General features: G+C 37.0%; 1 protein-coding gene across 3 annotated transcripts in view; it reads left to right on the top strand.

The window, feature by feature from the left end:
• ADAMTS19 (ADAM metallopeptidase with thrombospondin type 1 motif 19) overlaps positions 1 to 23,437 on the top strand; it is a 159,704-nt gene that overhangs the window by 29,088 nt on the left and 107,179 nt on the right. For 2 of the 3 annotated variants that reach the window (XM_080373138.1, XM_080373137.1), the window contains exons 3-5: positions 14,731 to 14,896; positions 22,210 to 22,382; positions 23,304 to 23,387. In XM_080373138.1, coding sequence (XP_080229264.1) covers positions 14,731 to 14,896; positions 22,210 to 22,382; positions 23,304 to 23,387 — 423 coding nt within the window. The remainder of the gene's footprint in view (positions 1 to 14,730; positions 14,897 to 22,209; positions 22,383 to 23,303; positions 23,388 to 23,437) is intronic. The other variant, XM_080373136.1, reaches the window with a different exon arrangement.

Below are 23,437 nucleotides of genomic sequence, written 5' to 3'. Positions count from 1 at the left end.
CTTTTAACATCTAATGTTTTGAAATTTGAATTATGGTGTGTCTTGGTTTATCCCTGGCTGGCAACCAAGCCCCATGCAGCCGCTTGCTCATTCCCCCTCACCCAGAGGGATGGGGAGGAGAATCGTAAAGGAATGTAAAACTCAGGGGTTGAAATAAGAACAATTTAATAGGTAAAGCAAAAGCCATGCACACAAGCAAGGCAAAACAAGGAATTCATTCACCACTTCCCATGGGCAGGATGCTCAGCCATCCCCAGGAAAGCCGGGCTCCATCACACTTAACTGTTACTCGGGAAGACAAACGCCATAGTGCCAAATGTCCCCACCTTCCTTCTTCCCCCAGTTTATATACTCAGCATGACGTCATATGGTATGGAATACTTCTTTGGCTAGTTTGGGTCACCTGTCCTGGCTGTGTCCCCTCCCAGTGTCCCACGCCCCTCCAGCCCTCTGGCTGGCAGGGCCCAAGGAACTGAAAAGTCCTTGATTTAGTATAAATATGACCTTGCAACAACTGAAAACATCAGTGTCCCATCAACATTGTTCTCACATTGTAGCCAAAACACAGCACTGTACTAACTACTAAGAAGAAAATTAACTCTATCCCAGCTGAAACCAGGACATGGCACACTAATGATTTTGAATTTTTTAAATGTATATTTAAATTATGCTGTTCCTTCTCAATGTGAAACTTTAAAGGTTTTGGGATGAATTCTGCATTTTAAAGCATTGAGCCTTTTCCAGTGTTTTGACATAACTAATTTGACTAAAGCAAACAGTTAAACTATAGTTTTGGGGAACTGCTGCCAAAAAGAGTGTACAGTGGAGTCTGTTTACAATGTGCTGTTGAAGCAATAAATCTGTGAAAAGAATAACGTATGTCTAATTTCAGTAAACTTCTTAAAGTTTGCGTGCTTGCTTTTTTTCATAGAGGAGAATCTGTGAAAGCTTATACACACAGTTGTGATGAACCTGCTGGCACACACTTAGGAGAAACTGTTATCACCACAGTATCTAGCTAGTAACATGTTGTATGCCTTACGATATGGGAGAAGTAAGTGGTGTCAAAGACTAAGAGAGAAAACTAGTACATCTAGGAAACTGAGATGAAAAAGGTAATTTTGTAGAAACAGAATGTCAGAGGTAATTATGACCTCAAAATAACAAATGGGAAATAACAAGTGGTAGGAATTCTTTTATCTCTAATGATCCCATTAGGTGTTTGATTGTTGTTCTGTGCTTTCCCTTTTTTAGACTTCCTCCTACATGTGAGGCTGGCTGCCTTTCAACGGAAGGTGTACCTTTGGTGCAACTTTGTGTATGATCATTCTGAAGTCCCAATCTAACAAACTGAGCTGGCAGAGAGAGAGACAAGGTTCCAATAAATTTTGCCTGGTCTTCAGTGTGACTTTTGTTCGTATTAATGTGGAGAGAAGGCAGTAGTATAGAATCACAGAATTTTTTAGAACCTTCAAGATCAAGTCCAACCATTAACCTAGTACTGCCAAGTCTACCACTAAATCATGTCCCCAAGTGCCACATCTACACCTCTTGCAAATACCTCCAGAGGTGGTGACTCAACCGCTTCCCTGGGCAGCCTGTTCCAATGCTTGACCACCCTTCAGTTAAGAAAATTTTTCTAATAACCAATCTAAACCTCCCCTGGCACAACAAATGATAAAGAGTGTATTCTTTTGGATGATTCAGTATTTTCAAAGGAAAAAAACTTTCTTTCACTGGAAAGCTGCTGCCAAGTTCTAGTCAGGAAGAGCCTAGCTTGGGTGCTTTATGTGAACAGGAGATAAGATCAGAAGCCACACCTGGGGAGCTGACTTTGCTTTGGTGGTAAATTCAGAGCTGGGAGGCACAGGAGAATTAAACAGACGAAAGGCTGCCCTCAGTGGCTTGAAGTATGACTTACTACTTTCATGCTAAATTTATAGATTTGCTTTATAGATTGATGACTTAGCTGGCAGTGACAGCAGGAGGAAAAGATTGTGTTTGATCACAGGATCATTATGAGCCATTAGGCATGATGTAGGCGTGAAAGATGCATCTAATGGATGAAGGACATTTAGTAGGGATACAGAAACTTTATTTGCGTTTCACAAAGTTGCAGTGAAATGACAGCTGAAAGATGGCTTGCAGTTCTATTTGCTGGTGTTCAGAGACAGAAATTCAGTTGTGGCTACAAAGATAATTATAGTAGTAAAGCCTGTTTCATCAAGCAACAGTAAAAGGCTCGTGTGTTAATTGGCAGAAACTGTGATAGGATTACCTTTCATAAAACGCTTGAGTTAATATCAAGGATCCTGGAAAGCTGGCCGAGAATGAAAACAATGTAGACCCAGGAGCAGATGGATCTAAAATAATGGTAATGAATAAATTAAGGTTAGAAAATTGGAAAGATTTCTAAGGGTTAGAAGGGGAAAATATGGAGCAATTTTAATTTAAGGACAGTAAAATAATAGAGCAGTGGTTCTATTGAAACTACTTCAATTGACAGTAACAGCAAGGAAATACCTTAAAAAGAAATCACGGCTAGTAAAGGATATGTGTTATAAGAGTAAGTGTCAGAAAGCCTCTGTTTTATGAAGTCTTGAATTCATAGGGGGCTGGATTTGATCTGTGGATCTAACACATCTGAAATACACAGGCAATTTGCATTCACTGTTCTAGACTCTTTTCCTTTATTTTTTGAATACTACAGGACTTGAACAGTGAGAATTAAGGTAGTATAATGAGAATAATGAAATAATGCATCCTGCATATGACATAAAGAGAAAATTTGATTTGATTTAGCGAGGTCAGTTTAGCTGAGTCTGTTTTTAATATTCAAATGAAATTTACAAGCAAATCTGTTATTTCACAAGTGATGTCTAATTGTCTTTGTTTGACTTCCTGGTTAGAGTAAAAAGATTAAATGGCTTTTTGTGACTTAAAGACAGTAAATTGAAAAAAAAAAAAAAAAAAAAGGAAAATCCATTGTGCTGGGTAGGTCACTAGAGGAATCAACTAATTGTTCTCTCTGCTAGCTCTTCTTTCAAGACAATGCTATCTGTTCAGAAAAATATGCATGGCTTGTGTTAATATTTGGTGCTCCAATCAGCACTTGAGATGTCCAGATGATCCACCTGGTAGCAAGTTCTTTTACTGCTGGGGTTTTCTCTCTTTTCACAGAATACACAGCTCTTTATTGGGGTGTGGGTTTTTTTTTTTGTCACAGGTGCTTTTTAAGTTCAGAGGGTCTTTGATCCTTTAAACCACAGCCTAATCAACCAGAACCTGGGCAATTCTTGGGTGGGGGATAGCAAAGTGGGTTTGAACACATAATTTCAGCATTTGACAATTGGTTTATCAGCTCTATTGAGTTCTTCTAGAGATAAAAGGGCAAGTGTACAGCAGCTGAAAGTTCACAGAGTTCTCCAGAAACTGGCACAAGCTAAACAAATGCATTCCATGAGGAATGTGACAGTATTGCAAGAGTCTATAACCAGTTGATATTTCTAATAAGATGAACAGAGAGTAGTTGGTATGTGAAGAGGTGGTCATTTGAACCTGACGACCAGCCTGTCACATTGCACAGAAACCTTGCACAGGAACTTGGAGGGGCTTGTGTCAGGTTCATGAGTTTCACTGCCCGATGTCAGTGACTGAACACCTGATTTTAACATACCACCAGGAGTTTAGAAAACACTGTTTAGTTTTGTGAGAGGGGTTGGTATTGATAATTTTAATGGATTTATTTTATTTTATTTTAATTTTGTGTGTAGTGAATGCCTGTTTACTAGTGAGCAGCAGAGTGAGTGTTGCTGAGTAATAACATTTTCCTGCATCTATGTGGATTTTTTGGAGAGCAAGGAGTGTGTATTTCTGTGTGTAGTCATTGTAAAACACTAAAATGGCAAGAGAGGCAAGGGTGATAACTACTCCAGCATTTAAATGTTATTCTTCAAAAATTACAGATTTTTAAACGATCTCCTTAAGATGGTGATCATGAAAGATGGATACTGTGCTGGAAACTAGGGGATTTTTAATTGCTCTGAAATTTGTGTTAGTCTTGTGTTCACCCTTTTAGCTAATACCTTGAGTAAAAAGAATCTTAACCATACATCATGTAGGCTAAAGCCCATTTGGTATAAAGGCCATGAAATATAAATATGATATCATCATTACACATTTATTATGATCATCATGTATTGTATCATGGGGAATATTTCAGATTTTCATCTCTGGCATGGATTGTTGTGGATTTAGAAAACTCTGAGATAGAAGAGAGCAAAGAGATGAGAAATTTTATGGTAAACGCAGATACCACAGGACCTATGATAAAAGTGACAATGCTGAAACACAAAACAGATGTGAAACATGGATAAGGAGATTATAATGTTGTAGTGATACAGATAGGTTTTTGACATAGACCCTTGTTGATGTATGTGGCTTTATGGCTTTTTCCTTGCTTTCTTTATAACTGGAATTAATCAAAACACTTTAAACCTTGCTGTTTTTAATGAGAAGTTTACCGGTGAGCATTGAAAAACTTTTTTGAAGAATAGTGATTTTCCAAGCATTTATTTTTATAATATCTCGTTTTGTTGTTTTATCACCTTATCATAGCTGTGCAAAATGTATCCTCTTCCTTAAAAAATATTGTATTGCAGCTGTGCAGACATGTCACAACATGAGGGTTGATTAACTCAGAGGTGACCTAAGAATTTTCCAAAGTGCCCTACAAAAAACCTGGACTTTTGAGTCTTTATCTTGGAGGCGTGAGTACTGATAATTTTAAGCTGTGGACTTCATAGCCTAATGATACAAGTTATAATGAAGCATTTTTGTATAACTTCCAATAAAATCTAAGTCTGTCACAAAGAATATATTAAACAGAACTGAAACATCTCTGCAGATGTCTTTTGCATAAATAAAAAATACATCCCAAATGTGTAAAGCTAGCCACGTCACTTATGGCCTTTATACTCTGTAAATTGTCAACGTGTAAATAAGCCTATGTAGAATTTTTTTTTATGGCTTTCATATCTCAAAATGCAGTCTGCAGTTTAGCGATATACATTCTAATCTTACAGGTTTACCTTCTAATCTCAGATTTTTATCTAGGGAAAAGAAACATGAGCTTCTCATTCAACAGATTTGCACTATTTGAGACCGTTTGGGTGAGTAGATTTTTGCAAAGCTGTGGTATTCTTGCAGAGAATATAGCCTGTCACCAGCTGCCCAGTTGAAACTCAAATACTTTTTCTTAGCTTAGCTGTATTTCAGGAAAATGCCATTGGAAGAGCCTAAGTCTTTCAACAAGATAGGTTGCACATCACTGAGAACTGAACAAATGAAATTGAGAACCTGAAACTATCATGGGAAGCTTGCAGGCAGTTAGTTTGGAGCATGTCTATGAAACAACGTGTTGCTGGTGAGATATTCTTGTCACCAAGTAAATTCGCCGCTTCTCCACTGCTCTTCAGCAAGTATGAAACTGAAAGGTATAGAATCCCGTTCAGCGCAAATGAAAGGTTTTCTTTTCTAAGATCTGGCAGGAAGAGCTTTCCCCACAATGTGATGCATTTTGGTTTTACTTGAGAAGTTATTCTATTGAAGCACAGTTGGGGTTTTTTTGTTTTTTTTTGTTTTTGTTTTGTTTTGGTGTGTTTTTTTAATTTATTTATTTTTTTAAAAAAAATTAATATAGCATTCATGTTGCAGAACTAAAAAAAACAGAATGTCAGTTTAAGCAAAAGTTAATGTTGCTGTTGGAACTTTATTTTTCCAGTGCTGCAGTATTTGCTATCCTGGATTATTTTTTATAAAGTTATAACTGCACATATAATAAAATATATGTGGTTTCTAATGGAGCTGATTTAACTTTAAGTTGGAACTTTTAATTTATAAAAATAATTCAGAAAGAATAGGGAAAATTTGAAGTAGGATTAACAGATTTCCAAAGCATGTTTATGAAAAAAGTAAAGGGGTTCAGGAATTAATTCTACCTGTATCTTGTCGCAATTGATCTTATATAATGTGGTATGTCTTAAAATGATAGGATTGAATGTTCCCTGGTAATCTTCAGAGTGTACAGCTGTATTGATCTCATTTTAAAATCAAGTGATTGTTCATGTGTTTCCAGTTGGGTTTCATAAATATGAAATGTGACCATTAATAAATATTCTTAAGATATTTAAAAAAGTTACAGAAATGGCTACTAAATTGCTAGCATGTTACTATTTTAAAGAATGTCTGGTAAAATTACAGGTGATGTAACTTACATCCTCCAGACTAAAATGTATCCTTAATATCTGTTGTCTCATAAAGGCAGGTGGAGCATTAGGAAATTCTACTTTGCACAGAGGCAAGATGCCAACAAGTAGCTGAATGGCAGTGCCTTATGTAATGAAATGATTCCTTGTGTTTTGTGTCACCTGCAAGAAATTTGGGCAGTCCAGCTGGCCATAAGGGGAAGGGCATGCTTTTCTGTGGAGTCGGGCAAGTACTGCTAGTAAGAGTGTAGGTGGCTTTAGGGGTGGATGTTTCATTTTGATTAGGTCTGGCTGTTGATAGAAAGGCATTTGTGGAGTGGGACAGAAGAACTGAGATGTGCAAAGGGATTTCAGACTGCAAAACACAAGTTAATGTTCAGTTTAATAGGGGAAATGTAGCTGTAACAGAGCAGCCTTTCTTGAGGTCCTAGGGAATGTCTGCAAACTTGAATAAAAATCAATAGGTGTTTCACAATCCTATCAGTTTCACAGCTGTGTTCATATATCATGTTGCCTCAATTGCCTTGTTCCTAAGGTATGTTAAATTTGTCACATCTCAAGTGATACTTCTGAGACTGTGAACCTTTTATAAATTGTAAGATTGCTAGTAAATATTTGCCAACATTGAATCATTTCCAGAGCTACGAATTTGTTGGCTTCTTTGAGTTCTGGTCTGCTGAAAGACAGTACTGGACTCAATAGTGTCTCTAAGCACTTGCAGTGCAGGGATCACAAGAACGGTGTTTGTTTGTTACTCATTATAAAATGGGGAAAAAAACCCTGATGCTTTTTAAAATAAATGTAAGTGAAAGTGGAGTCTAAGTCATGGAAATTTAAGTAACACCTTGTCCACCCTTCAATATGTTAGGATCTTAATAGATTCTTTTTCATATTTTTCATATAGTAATTTTTATTAATGGTCTTGATATATATTATCTTTGAGGTCTCATTTACTGAGATTGGAAAAAGGGAGCTAACTAGTTTTGCTTTTGTATCTTGTCAGCCTTTTTCATACTCTAGAATTTGAACCCTTCTTGCACGGCAAATTACTATTTTTGTGGTTTTTTTAACTTGTAATCTTGTAAAGGAGCAAGTTAGAGGAAGAGGAGTTCTGTTTATTGCCACTGCAGTTAAAGTTTATGCATACCATAAAGCTACTGGTACCAGTTCCCTACTGGAGTTTGCTGTACGCTGTGAGCGTGCAAACTACATGTTTGCTCTGGCTCTGTTCTTCTGTTCTCTCTTGTGATCTGTTATGCACTCTCAGAGAAAGTATGCTATACAGAGTGGACCTTTGTTCTGACCCAGTTCAGCTGTTCGTATGTACTTGACACAGATGTGATTGTGTTCTTAATATTGTCAATCTACAATTTTATCAGCGTGCAGGTGAACAGCCAGCCTGGCAAAACAGAATGAGGACAACTTTACAAAGTGGAGAAGGGGAGCTTCTGAAAAAATGATGCAGTTTACGTATATTTGTTGAACTATTTCCCCGTAAAAAAAACTCTTGAGAAATGAAAAGTGTGGCTTCCAAACAGTAAAGGCACAAATGCTGAAATCTATTTCGGGTACTTTATGTTCAATAAAGCTAACATCTGAAATAACTGGTAAACATCTTGTGAAATACCTCAAACTTGTGTTACAAAATAATTTTTGCATGCAAGGCCTATTAAAGTATCTTTATTGTGGAGGTAGTCAATGATTGTTTGTGGTCACTTCTTAAGCAGACTGTACTTTGTTTAGATATCATCCTGCACTGTGAAGACAGTTTAAAAATCATAGCAAATACTAGAATATTGGCAATTTAAGCAGCACTTATACCAAATACTGCAGTAATTTCTAATAACGCATTTATAGAGGAGGGAGGCTTAGGCCTAAAAAAGGAAATATTTTATTTGTGGCTAGGAAGCGTGAAATTTGAAATCTGGAGGAAATTGCAGTGAATTAATGGGCAAATGGAAGTTTGAGGGATAACAATCACATGCCCTCTGGGTTGACCTGATGTCTATACTTTCTTTATCCATTGGTCTCCTTTCCTTAATTTTCTTTTTCACAAACTGGATTCCTTTGGAATTGTGTCCTTTCTGTCATCAGCATACATATCATTTTCCACTGTCAACTTCCGAGATTCTTGCTTAATTGAGTAAGATTGTGTGAATAATAGCACCTGTTGAAATGTGTCAGCATATGCAAACCCATCTCAATTTTACATGCTTCAGTATTCTACTTCAGTTGTATCTAAAAAAAATGAAGAAATTCTTTTGCATGTGCAACATTAGCTTGTTTTGATAAAAGGAGTCATTATCTTAAATAACATGAGAGCAGCATCCTGTAGAGAATTATATTCCTAAAGATTCAGGGTAGTGTCTATCTTAACCAGACTGGAAGCAGAGGATTTTGGAAGAGTTTAAAAACCATGAAAAAAATTGTTTGTACAGATTTTAGATTTGGGGGCCAGTTCCTGAACACATGCTTTTAATTCAGTAGTCTCTGTATAACAGTCTGAATATTTTTCCCCTGTCAGGGCTATAAGTTATGGCATTGTGAATATATGTGTACTTGCTTAGGGTGCAGTCCTACTATTAAAAATCCTGGAAAGAAGTGGATTGAATGCTATGTTGACACTTGAAAGCCAGTCAATGGAGGTAGCACAGACTGCCCACTGTGACTTCTAACTTTGTGCAGTGGAGCAGAGTGAGCAGGTAGATAAAGGAAACCTCTAGAAGTACAATATGTATGCTGTGCAAAGCCTGGAAATGCAGTTCTTTGAAGACCAAAGTTGCTGGCACTTATGAATTGTTTCTTCAGTTTTTAGTAGTGAATGAATTTAAAGATGGAAGCTTTAGTGTGTTTGAATAACAAGAACATGTGAAGTTCTTACCCTGTTATTTATGCAGTTTGAAAAGCTGATTGAGCTTGCTTTATTATATGCATTAGCTAAGAGCTGAAGACTTCTATTTTTATTGTATTTCAGCTGAAGCTGGGTTCTAATAGCATTGTTACAATCATGATACTAAATTTAGTCTGGACTTTTAAAATCATGGAGGAAAAACCTTCTTTGGAGTGGAATACCAATATGCAAATTAAAGATTTTGCCTCTTTAGTCAAGAATAAATCTTCAATTCTGGGAAATTATACAAATAGTACAAAGTCTAAGTTTACCTGAATGTGTTTCAAAACAAACTAGTAAACAAGAATTGTCTTTTGCACTGCACATTGAAGAAAATCTTTCATTTTTGTACTGCAGATGATGATATTTTGGTGCTGCTGGTTGTAAAATGCTTATTAAACTGTGTGTACATTTTCTTCATCTGATGGGGATGCATGTTTCCTGTTGCTACTTGCCTTGGAGAGTATGGCGAGATTGTGAAGAAGTACAGTTTGGTACAGCCTGTCTTTGCACACTGTGTGCTTCAGCTTCACAAAGGAGCTTAAGAAACTGCAGGGAAAAGTCTCTTTTCTATGTCTGTTCATGTCTGAAATCTGGTCTAAGATGCCTGCTGAATGAAGAGATGAAAGAGTAGTGAGAAAACAGGAAAGGTGCAACATGGCTGGAATTTACTTCAGGTAGGAGTTAGGAAATGTTGAATCTACTGCTTGTTTAGGGGTATACCACTGTTAGGTATAACTGTGTCCATGCTAGCATGCAGCTGGTAGTAATAAGCTGCAGCAAGAGGACAGGTGTGTAACTCTGTACATATGGCCTCTGTGGGATGGCACCAGGGACTGCCCTGTGCTGGCCACAGACTCCAAGAGACCCACTGCAGGGCACACCTGAGCCCCTTAGCCAAAATGGCAACGCACCTGGGAAAAGGAAGGGGTAAAACACTGCCCAGCAGTGTGAGGAATGAGGAAAAAAAGTGAAAGAAACATTGCAGATACCATGGGTAGAGGAGGAGGAGGTGGTGCTCCAGGCACCAGAGCGGGTATCCCAGCTTCAGGCCCTCCATCGTGTCCTTTCCATGGAGGGCCACAGGCCAGAGCAGGTGGACATGCACTGAAGGACACTGCAGGCTGTGGAGAGCCTTGTCTGAGACAGGCTTATCCTGAAGGACCGCAGCCTATGGAGAGGGAGGAAGGGTGAAGTGTTAGGATGAAGGATGAGTAGAGAGAAACTGTTTCGTGCTGACTGTATCCCCCATTCCCCACCTGCCCTGTGCTACTCAGGATCAGTGGGAAGGTGTTGTTTTCATTTCTCTTTTTTCTCACTATCCAAATTAGCAATAAAGTATTTTTTCTGCAAGTCAAATTTTATTTGCCCATAATAGTAATAGCTAATTATCTCGCTGTCTGTATATTGACCCATGAGCTTTTCTTTTTAATCTTATTTTCTCCCCCTGTCCCGCTAGGGAGTAGAAGAGTGGCTGGGTAGGTGCCTGGCAGCAGGCCAAGGCCAACCCATCATAATGGTGAATTCCTTAGTGAATGAAATATTTTGCTTTGACATGTCAAGCTGCAAGATTAGAAACTGCTACTATGTAATCGACCAGTGATAAATTGTAGACCATAAAGACTCATCCTATGAGGCTGGCAAACCACTTTGTTTAAAAAAAGTAAAAAAGCCTTAATGTTCTGATGTTTCTTTGAATTCTGTGTTATGTTGTCTACTTACTGCATTTCAGTGAAGATCTGTAATGAAAATAACTCAACATAGTAGCAAAATGGTATTTCATAACTGTTTTGTGGTATTTACAATCTCCTTTTTGATACAGTATTATCTGTGCCCCATCTCTTCTCTGGGGTATTGAAATGGAAACGACTTAAGTTTCTGGTGTGTATATTCTTCTGTCATCCTGGGGTTTTTTTTTGATAATGATAGCAAAGGAAATACATTTTCTTCTTTTATTATGTCTCAAGAGGAAAGCATATTAATATTTCTTACAATTCTTTCCTGCCTTATTTGTATAAATTCTGCAAGGAACAATATTATGTTCAAAATTTTTATTGTTTCAACTTTGAATGATAATAAGCTGCCACTCTGAACTGGTATGCAAGGAAGAATATGTAAGCATTTAAAGAAATCTTTGCCAATCTTGTATTCTGGCTTATACCCAGTATCTATTAACTATATGCACAGGTGCTCTTCACAGATTTACTTCACTTTTACATTTGTATAACTTCTCACGGTAATATAACTCTATTAGAAGCAGTAGACTAACTTCAGGTTATCATACGATACGTGACAGAATGTTAAATCCTTACATATGCTCCAAATAGAAAAAAAAACAAATCGCTGTACTTTTAAGAAATAAACGCTGGGCAGTAAAGGTTAGCATGAGTGTTCTAAAATAGAACTTAAAAATAAGATGGCGTAGCAGTTTTTCCTACAATGTCTATTATCAGATGCAGTTGCCCAGAATACTTGGATTTTTATTTTTTTTATTCTTCATGTTTTTTGTATGATATTTCCAATTAGATGTTAGGAAAAAAAACAGCTTTCACATTTCAGAAGAATTCACATCTGCCTATTTTTTGTGATTATTGGCATATTTCTGATGTGACCTATTTTTATTTTACATAGGACAGAAGGTTAGTTTTCAGTCAGGGCTAGTGTTTCCCCATGGCTTATTTCTGTTTGTTTCTTTTAAGAAAGTGAAAAGTCTTGGTATGATGTGGATATATGTTGTGGAAAGCTTTCATCTGTGGCAAGGTGGATGTGAGTCAATGTCAGAATGTCCATACTTAGGCCCATGTAATGTTTTACATGCTCATTTGACCAAGTCTGCCCTGTACTTAAGGTCTCACTCAACTCCATAAAGTAAATAAAATGCAGAGCAAGTAGCCAGTTCATCCTTACTTAGGAGGTATGAGGAACTTTTTGCCAAATGAGGTTGCTCTGGACTTGAACTATACTGAGGTGCATATGTGTTACATTTAAGTTTGTTTTATTTCAGGTAAGAAACTAGAAAATGTAGGTATACATGAATGCAGGGGGAAGAATGGCATGTTGTTATTACCTTTGAATGAGATAAGGCCAGCATCATTGTAGCTTTTTCAGTTGCAGCTGTGAGCAGTGGTTCCTTTTCAGATGAACTGGTTGGAGATGGATCAGTTCCTCAGAACTTTCTTACAGTTGTACCTCAGATGCATACTATTTCTTTACATTTTTTAATCTTTGATTTGCTGTACCTTTTCATGGCATGGAGGTTTTGCCATTTGAACTGTCTGAAGCCTTTATTTGGCCCTGGCATCCAGTATCTGAAAACACGTTGAAACTGTGGTGCTTTGATGCAGTTTTCTCTGCTTTCTGCGTTTGATTTTATGGTACAAGATTGTCCTAACTGCACTTCTAAAGATTATGAAAAAAAATAAGAGCATGGTTGGCAAGGATATGGCTTCATTTTTCATTTTCTACCTGTGAAATTGTCCAAGAGATGGAGAAATAGTCATATTTTTTTTCAAAAGCAGTCAAAATTATCACAGAGTTTATGTGGTTATCCAGACTTGTCTGAAAATTACCCATTTGAAAAAAAAAAAAAATATAAAACTAAGGTTAATTTTATGCAATAAACTTTACATCAGTGTTCAGGTCTTTTAACTTCCTACTCAGGAGATTGACAGTAATTTTTGGAGTTCTCTACCAGTGGATTAACCTTCGGTTTATGCAAGGAGCTGAAAGAAAGCATAAAATTTCTGTGGTCCTAGAAGAGTTTCTTGGTATGTCTAGTATGTCTGAAGAACAGCATCTTAAAGCTCTAGTTTCATTTTGCAGCAAAGAGAATGAAGGTGGAAGAAACACAACAAATGTACTATGACTGAATTTTTGTTGCAGGTGGACTAAGGCCTTGGTTTTGTACGTGGACTGGGGAAATCTGCTGCACCACCTGATGGGGTGCTACTCATGTTCTGTATCCACAGTGTATCAGTGTATTTCATAGGCTAAATAATGATTTAAAAATAAATAAATAAGTTATGTCTGAGGGAACTCAACATTAGACATAAAAATTGAATGAAAAAGTTTGTGTTTTACTGGCATTTGACAAGTAGCTATGCTTTTAAATAAAATGTCATTTAACATGATGTTAGAAAAGTTAATTGTTATGTAAAAGTACATTATTCAGGATATCCAGAAGTGGTATCTTGCAATACATAAGTAGCTAATCTTCTAAATGTGTAACATCTAAATCTCATGATGAAGATAAGCTGACCTAAAAAATAAGTGCAAAAAGGAAATGGAACAGCCAAACAAACCCAGCTACTCATATGTTTCTGTACAATGTTAGTGATGACTTTTGAACATCTGTTTAGCATTCTGTAGCTATTGTAGCTGATTAATTAAATGTGAATACATATATTTAATTTTTCAATGTGATTATGCAGAGAGATTGTGTTGGTTTTTTAATTTTTAAAGTAATACTCGCTTATGTTTAAAGGAAATTGTATTTTGTACCACCTGTAAAATTTAACTGTATTTTCCTGCTTGGATTCAACTCTCTTTTTGATGATTTATCCATATGTCAGGCAGGCTATCCAATGTGATAATGGCATTTACATAATTCCAAAAGAAACTAAATACTTTTATATTTCTCTCCATTCATCCTACATGGAAACATACAGAAGAGCCCTTTGCTTCCTTTATACAGATGCAACAAGAATAAGAAATTTAACTGTCAGTCTTGCTGATGACATTTTCTAGGAAGAAAAAAACCAACACAAAACCTTGCTGTCTCCAGCTTTACTTTTGATAGGAGCTTATGTGTGTTGGCAGCTTAACAATTTGAGCTGAGTTAGATTTGTATGGTATTTATATAAATACATTTTATAGTTGCTTTTTTTTCAACTTTGGCCACACTTTTACAATATTAGATATGCATCTGGTGTGTTAGCTTTTTACGTATGTTTGTGTGTGTAAATATGTTGGGGTGTGGGGTAATAACCAACTGAATGGCTGTATTAGAATGTTTTTCTGTTCTAGCTGCTGACAGCCAAGGAGGATTGCTGCCTTTTTTTAAAACTTCTTTTTTTAAAAAAAATAAAATAATTGAAAAAGTGAAAAGGAGCATCACAAGATGTCTTTTCCAGCTTCATAGGTGTTCAGGATGTAGTCTTATGCCCTAAATTGCTCCTGTTATTTCATTAAATACAGTTATCTAAAAATGTGATGATACACTGAGTAATAATAAAACTAGTGTATAGACTTTTCTGTACATGCTGTACATATTTAAATGACCCCCTGAGTCTCCCAAAGCAAACTTTTAACATTCCATATCTTTTACTGTGCATCTGCTACTGGCATGTAGCCACCCACCCACCCAGATTTAGTTGAAATAAATGAAATTTATTCTATTTCACTTAAGTAGAAAGGCTTGTAAAATATAAATGTAGTCACCTTGCTGGTAAGGTTACTAAAACAAAGGGGTTTCTTAAATAGAGTTTTGTGGGTTGTTTTCTTCTGCAGGACTGTGCACAATTTCATGCTTTATTAAATTCTTATCTTATGTGTTCCTTTTGTTTTCCTTTGCAGATGGGGTTTATACAGATTAATGAGGACTTCATATTTATTGAGCCACTCAATCGTACTTTGGCTGTGACAGGTCATGCACACAGGGTGTACAGACGAAAAAGGTCCATAGAGGAGAAAATTACTGAAAAACCAGCTTCTCAGAATCAGTACTGTGGTGTTGTTACAGGTAATACATAAATCTCACTGCAAAGATCTAATATAGCAGATGTGTTTTTAAGATATCTAGATAGTAGTTAAAAACAGCAACCCTCAACAAAAGCATATGTGCTTGTAGCGGTAACTTATGATGGACTTTGAGATGACATGCTGAGGCAGTCATTTCACTTTTCAGAAGAGGGAATTGTCCACTGAAGAATAGGCACTGCTTCTTAATGTCCAGTTACATTTGAAAGTGGAAATCTTTAGGTCATGTTTTTTACTTGAACTTAACAATGGCAATATATTTTTTCCCTCTTTGTCTTCATAGTTGCTTATTTACTTATTTACATGCAGTGTTTGTACATATTTTTCTGTTTTAAAACACCAGCACAATTCATCCCAGTTTTGCTTATTACTAAGTCTTGAACTTCCAAATGAGTCCGGCATTGAATTGAAATGAATTTTGTAACAGTGTTCTTGTTCTATGATTGACACTTGGAAGTACTGTGTGACACAATCCTAGTGCATCTTCCTCAATGGCAGCTAGAAGCTGTTCAAGTAGAAGGGTGTCAATAAAAATTTGGCACATAGTGATGACTTAATAGTTTTCAATGGCTTTTGTGAAAGATGACATTCTGTTGTTCCTGCTTTATCAGCAGCTCCTCTTCTTCAAAGGATAGAGGAAATGTCAGTCTTTTGACATCATCATGAGCTGAGGGTGTTTTTAACACTGTTGCGAGAAATTGTTTTTCCCAGGAAATAAACCAGAATGATGGACATTTATAGGTGATTTTTTGTATGTCTTCTAACCTAGTATAAGTTGAGATACTGACAAAGCAGAAGGAAATAGCAGAGGCACCCTGACATGGCTAGGGAGCTGGATTATATGATGTTTGGGGTGAGGCAGAAGGAACTGAGTTATTTCAAACAGGTCAAGAAAGGTCAAGAAAGGATGCAGCTGCAGTCTTCCAGTGCTTCAGGGGCTGCAGAGAGAAGATGAAGCCAGACTTTCCTTAGAGGTATGCTACGACAGGATGAAAGACAATAGTTGTATCTTGCATTCAAGGAAATTTCAATTTGGCATAAGGAAAAAAAATCTCAGCAAGAAAACTTAGCGTTGGAAGTGATTGCCTAGAGAAGCTGTGCAGTCCGCATCCTCAGACATTTCTGAAACATAGCTGGAAATTGTTCTAAGACAGCTGATCTTACTTTGATGCTTGCCCTGGCTGGAGCAGGAAGTTGTCCTAGCTGAATTCCCGAGACCCCTTCTAGCCTAAACTTTTCTCTGACTGTGTGTTTCTTCCTGGACACTTATACTACTCCATCTGTTTTATATGGTTACAGACTAAATGTGACAGGTGGTGTTTTGTTGGTTTGGGGTTTTTTTTCCATTTTGAAAGTACTGTTTTTATAATGACACATCCATCCACAGGTTGAAATCAAAGATGAAATAGCAAAGCAAGGCTCTTTTTGTAGTTGTTAAGACAGACTAAATGAATGACATTTAACTTCCTCCAGCAGGCTTTGTATTTCTTTTCTAGGCATTGTATTACATTGCCACTGCTTATCAAAAAGTGAAATTTTCTATATTAGCAAAAGTTGTTCGCATGAAGTAAAGCTGGTTATTCTTCCTCATTAGTGATTAGTGAGTTAAGAGCATTCATGCCTGAATGTGTTTGGGAGTAAGAAAAAGAGAGAAAATGAAAAATATGTAAGTTGTATGCACTGAGAAAGGGAAGAGGGGCACCTGATAAATGACTAACCATGATGTGTATGAAAATTAGTAAAGATGTAAACTCTTCTGTAAGGACATTATTTTTCTGTCATGTTCATTACCAGTCATCCTTTCACTTTCTCTTATGCTCTAAAATGGGAAAGTCGGCTCATTCTGTTCTAATAACCTTATGCCCAAGGCTCTGACTTGGCGTAAGTAGTCTGTCAACAGAGATTCAAATATTTGCTTGAATTAAGTTTCAGTATCTCTACTAACAGCCTGAAATTTCAAAATAACTCAAGCTGTGCATAACTGATTAGCATCCGCTGGCATAATCTTATTGCGAGGGGGGCATACATATCTGCAGTTTCCAACTGATGCTGTTGTACTAGTAAGACCATTCTCTCACCCTGCTGCTATAGGTTATTTTACTAAGTGGGGCTGCAGTAAGTTACATGCATAAAAACTCTGTCTGTGCTAGGACCAATTTGCAGGTGTGACATGCAGTTCACTAATATCACCAAAACATCCATGGTACGGGTATAGCCTTAAAGGTGGGCTGAAGGAACAAAAATAAGCCTTTACAGCAATATTTGAGAATTTTAAGTCAAGACCTAAACTAATTAGATCAATGAAACAAAGATAAAACAGATGAATATATGGGCCACTCTTGATACTCTCAAGTTATACACAACTGCCTTTGGTAGGGTTGTAGATGTTTGACACAGAAACTATTAATAATTTTGCCAATATGGCAACTTCTCAGCAATATGGACCTATCTTACAACAGAATCTCTTGCCTCTACAGTACATGTGTATCAGAATGGGTGCTCTGGGATAGGTATTTATGCTGCTGGCTTTGAGCCAAATTGATCTCAAGGACTGGCTACCTATCAAGCAAATGTGTATTGCCAGTGATGAATTGTAATTATTGGAAGGAATGAATGTGCTGGAGGTGTTGAAGGATCACTATTGGAAACTTTAGTTCTGCATGAAAAGCTATTGAGGCAATCAAAGAAGGTATTGTTTGTTGTCCTTTACTGTTGTGGGCTGGACTGAAAGATGCTACACAGCCAAACTTGTTTGGAGAGAACAAAGAACTTGTTTTTGTGAATGAGGTGGATTTTTCTTATTAATTAAGGGAGAGAGGAAATTATACCAACAGAAGCAAATGCTTTCTGGTTTTGTGAGAATGTCTGTCTGTATCCTTTTGTTGAATGTGTGTGTGATTAATTTACATATGTAAGCCAGTTGCACATATGCAGACTGCACACTCCACACATTACTTTAGCACATGGCCCCTGAAACCTTTAAAAGCAACCAGTTCACAAGTGTGTTACAGAGAAAGTGCGAGAGAAGCGGTTGCTTTTAGAGCAAAAAGCCATGTTGGAAAACTAAGCTCTTTTCCTTCTACCTAATCTGAAGCATTTGTTCCAGGCTAAAGCTGTTTGTATAGTGAACCTAACTCATGGTAAACACATGGGGCAATTGGTGGTGGTGGTGGTGGTAATAGTCTTCTCAAATGCTCTTTCCCTTTCACACGGACTAGTAAGCAAGAGCTCTTATCCAGGATATGGTCAATCTGAATTTTTAATCCCTTCTGTATTCGGGAGACTGAAAAATCTCTTCTACTTCTCAGTTCTGGTGGTAAATTATATACTGTTTTGGGTTATGAGCAGATTGTACTTCTCTTAGAGGGATCCCATTTTGCAGGAAAAAGCCTGCTAGCTTTACTGGATCAAAAGCAGTGTGACTTTATGCGCAATAGACTGGGGAGTCAGCTGGGAGAGAGCTGTTTTGGTTCTTGCTATACACCCTGTTTGCTTGTGATAACCACAAAATAAAATGAATAAACCATCTTGGTCATAGGTCTAGATCTATGCGTTTGCACTAGATGAAATTGGTGGTGCTTGAGGTTTCCATACCTTGAGTCAGAAACAAGTTGTCGCTCCATATTAAGACATACAAATCCCTATCAAAAGTATAGTGAAGGTCTAAGTCATGGCTTTCTAAGCTCCCAAATATCCCCTACCTACCAGAATACTGCAATTTCTGTATGGATAGGGTACCCATTTTCTTTTCCCAAGGAAAAGAAACCCTCAGGAGTGATAGTGACTGCTCTGTAGTCCGGGCCTCATGGATGTACTCATGGAATGCTTTTGTGCCTAAGGACTTGCAAGTGTCCCAGGGTCCTGTAGTCATAGCCTGTTCTTAATGTTGGCTCAGGTACTTTATCCAACCTGTGCTAATAGTAGCTGGATTTTCAGCTTGTGTAGTTTTTTTGGGGGGGGGATTTTTATTGTTTTGTTAACACTTGTTGTTTTCTCGTAATTGCTTATTGAATGCCAGATGTGCTTACTGCAGTATTTCTAGCCTTCTTGCTGGAGTACTGGAGTATTACTAACTTTTGTATTTTCTATAGCTGCACAAAACATTGAAGTCTTATTGCACAGAACCCTCCTGTAGCCTTTATTTTTTATTTTGCCAATGTAATTAAATTTTTAAGATTACTTTATGCATTTTTGATCCCAAGAAGCATTTTTTTAAGTTAATCTGACTTTTATGTTGTTACCACATGCATTATCAATGTAAGTATGGGGGGGTTGGGGTTTGCAGGAGTTATTATCTCTTACATACTGTACAGTCAATAATGAGCGCTTCTTTGTAATTTTTACTTATTTATGTCTATGTAAAGAAACAAGCGGGTTTGCCTAAAGCCTGTTTTGCCTGTTATCTGGGAGTGATCATGGCAGTTGTTTGAATACAACTGGTACCAAAATTACTAATTACATTTATTTAAAGGTCTTGGGGAAGAGCTAAAATTTTCAGATAAAGGAGATACCATGTGACTGGGAATTCTACCAGCAATTTGGAAAAGGTTGGCTGGCCATGAACAGATTGTCCTTTGATTTGTTAACCTGGCAGATATCTGAGGCAAATAATGGGCACTGCCCCTTGCAGCCAGCTTGTCTACAGGGCCATGCAATCTTCTCACCCACTACAATCCTGGAAGACAGAGGTTTCAACAGTTTATGGGAGTGCTGTGACCTTAGTATTTAGCACAATGCTGTGTTTTATTGTGGGCTGCTTACTGTCAATTCTGAATAGAAATGCACCGCTAGCTAAAACAGAGGTGTGTTAGCAGACTTCTCTGAACAGCCATGCTAATATGAACTTTAAAGTTTTCAAGCACTAGCTGCTGTGTTTTACAAAGAAGTGAACAATGAATAAACTGTGTTGCTGGAAACTGCACTGTAATCAATCACTCCTTTTAGGAGGAAGGCATATTGACCAGATGGCTCATGAGAGATCTTTTTTAACCCAAATGAGTTTACTGTTTAAACTTAGATCTATAGCCTACTCTTGCAGCATTAGATGCTTATATGGTAAGTCATAGTTGTATAGCTTATAGGGTGTGGGGGGTTTGGCACAGATCCTGACACTGAGGTTTCATTAAGCATTTTTCTCAAAAGAGTGATGAAAACACACATAATGTTTTCTAAAGTAGGCTGTAGATCCACAGTTAGCAGGCACAAGTATAGCTAGAGGCTAGCTGTATGTATAAAAGCTAAGCAAGTGTCTGAAGGATCAAATTGAGAGAGATTATAATTAATTTTAGATAGCATACGAAATTATAAGCTGTTTCTACTTCTAAGCAATCAAACACCAAGAATTTCTTTCTGGAGAATACATACCTCTTTTTCTTTTGGTAAAATTGTATGCTTATCAGTGTTAGTAAGTCTTACATTGTCACCAGTTGTACAGGAATCAGTAAGCCCTTCTAAAAATATAGTGGGATGGACTAAATCACTCAGTATACATATGTGTATATATATATATATGTAAATAAAAATGACTTCAAAAAAAGATAGATGGCCTTTTTAAAGCATGAATACTTTATGTTTTCTACATTAATAGGTGTATATATACATTATATTTACATTAAATCTATGTTACACATCCATTTATATCAAATCACGGATCCTTCTTCCACTGGTGTTTTATATTTCAAAGTTAATTTGTGAGTTCAGTGACTTCTAAGGCATATTTTTAACACTTCCCTGAAGAGTGACTTATTTTTTGGAGAGTAGTCATCTGTTATAAAATGAAATGCAGGAACTTTCCTATTGGAGGTGAGACTGATTAATTGCAAAACATTTCCTCTAAATTTCTTAATATTTGATTGTTTCCAGAACATGTGTTTATAATTGTCATTTCAAGCATTAATTTTGTTGTAAACAGAGTGCCCAATATTCCATTGTGGAAGCTGGAAAAAATTTCACTTTATTTCAGTGACTTCAATGAGATCAGTCCCAGAAGTTTTATACCCTCTCAAGGGGATCTAACAGAATTTGGCTATTACAACAGGGAGTTTAATTTTAAATTTTGTTTTAAACTGAATTATTTTAAATATCATTGCTAACTGCTGTATGCATATCTGACCGCCTTCTGGCTTAAACTGGGTTTGTGTAATTAGTTTTTCTTTTCCATATGTACCGTAATAATAATGAGGATTTAGTTGTGTTTTTTGGAGGGAAAACTTAAAATTATCAAGAGCAGTAACCTCTAGCTTACCATAAATATAACATGTTTTCGATTTGGGGCTTTCTGTAGGTTTAGAAGCCCGTTTCCAGGGTTTGGTGGTGTTGTTTTACTTTAGGTGCTTATAGTGACAGCAGCACTGACTTTGAAGTCATGTTAGTAAAAGTTCACTTTTTTGTTTCTGAGAAACCTATATCCTACAAATCATTCTCTGTCATTCATCTGAAAGATTCTTTCATCTTTGCAAATCACTGAACTGTTCCATGTATTTGCTTAATATTGAATTTATAGAAAACCTATATTTGTCATCTTTTATGCTAAGATATAATTACATCAAGATGTTTTCTCTGTGATTTATCAAGATGGGCAGGTAACAATTCTGCAGTCTCAGTAAGACTATTTTCCTGTCAAGCCTAACATGAATTTAGTTTTCTCCCACTGCAGGAGGGGGCCTGGTGAAGCAGGACCACAAGTAACAATCAGTTAGTAGCGAGCTTATAATCTGCGAGGTTAGATTAAATTGCTTTTCACTCCAACACGCTAATCTACGTATATTTTTTGCATTTATGGCAGCTGCTCCTCCCAGAAGGAAAAAAAGATGTGGCTATTACAGTAGCTAGCGATGGCAACTGCACTGCATCGTTACATGTTTCATCAAAATATCGGATAGACCAGCGTGATCTTACAGGCTTGTGTGTATATAATCATGCTATTAGGCTAATTAAAGTGACATTTGCTTGCATCAAGCTGTGTCCCGTCTCTCAGTCACGGCATCCCACAATCAAAACTACGAGGCACATACTTCTATAAATATGTCAGGTGAAAGGACACAAAAAATCTGACTAACTGTACTTGAGAAGCTGGGTAAGATTCTCATTTTCTTGGTGTGAACTGACATTTATGTGTTATACAGGCCTTCCAGTCTGAGCCTTAGCATTGGCAATGCTAAATAATCATGTGTTACAGTTCATAGCTATTACATTCCACATAATCAGAGTTATACCGTAATCACAGGTAACAAATCCTAGAAGTACTGTAAGGGTAGTTTCAAGGATGAGTTTGCCAAGCAATGTTTTATGTTACAGATAAAAGAAAATCCAAGAATCAGAAAGTATCAGAAGGTGGAAGAGGAAAACGATACTCTTACAAGTTACCTCAGGAGTACAACGTAGAAACTGTTGTGGTGGCAGATCCAGCTATGGTTTTGTATCATGGAACAGATGCTGCCAGAAGATTTATTCTAACCATCTTAAACATGGTAGGAAATTAAAATTAATGTCGGTGTTTTCCCAACAATGCATGGACAGTGGGCTGATTTAATTGCTCCTTGTAATTATTCTGACTGAACACCTGTGAGGGACAATCAAGTACATGACCATCAGCAGGCTGTCAAAACTTACTCCATACATTTTGCAGCATAAAGCCATGGTGCTGCAGGCTTGTGTGTACTGTCTTATATCTTTAGGGAAGCCAGAAAGTGACTGCTGGTCAAGAGAATTTTTTTGGTTAGAAGCTCATGATGCTGTCTGGAAGGCTGGGGTATTGGATGATTTCTCATGATATACACTTGTTATGAAGAGATAACATTGTTGTTGAGAAGGATTGTGTGATCATTACTGGCCAAAAAAACACAAAGGGTAATGCACTTGGATTATTATGTCACCTCCCAGCTCTTTCTAGGGCTGTAGTGCACTCATTTGGTGCATAAAGCAGTGAAAACTAGCATTTGTAACATACAAGGAAAGATTGTTCTAAAGAAGGAGCATAAGCTGAAAAATAAATAAAAACTTTTAACTGTTCTGAATAGTAGGAAGAATTATTGCCATGTCATGTCTCAGACCACTTGAACTACAATGCTGATTTAACAGCACAGGAATTTTCATGGGAATAGTGTTATATGCATGTGTAAGTATTTGGAGCAACAAGACTACAGTTTATAAAGCAGTCATGGCCATTGAAGGGAAAAGGTCTTTCTTGTGCTTCCAGAATGGATACTGCCTAAGCTCTGTTTTCATTTTAGAAGACCAACAACATTATCTTAATGTTTGATTCAAATTATGGAGATTTGGAGCACTCACAGTAAGAATATGAGAAACTTCTGAGGTTCTTTGTGTTTCTGTTGGTTTTAGTCTACAGTGCAATACAAGCAGGTATTTTTATTGACTGTTTTTTATCTTAGGTTTTTAACCTTTTCCAGCACAAGAGCCTTGGACTACAAGTAAATCTTCGGGTAACTAAGCTTGTACTGCTTCATGAGACTCCAGTAAGTATCTATTATCTTTGTCTTCGCCTGTAGAGGGTTATGCTACTTAG

Source organism: Falco punctatus (assembly GCF_963210335.1).
Source record: "Falco punctatus genome assembly, chromosome: Z".
In the NCBI taxonomy this organism is placed as follows: Eukaryota; Metazoa; Chordata; class Aves; order Falconiformes; family Falconidae; genus Falco; species Falco punctatus.
This window is presented reverse-complemented; position numbering and strand designations above follow the sequence as displayed.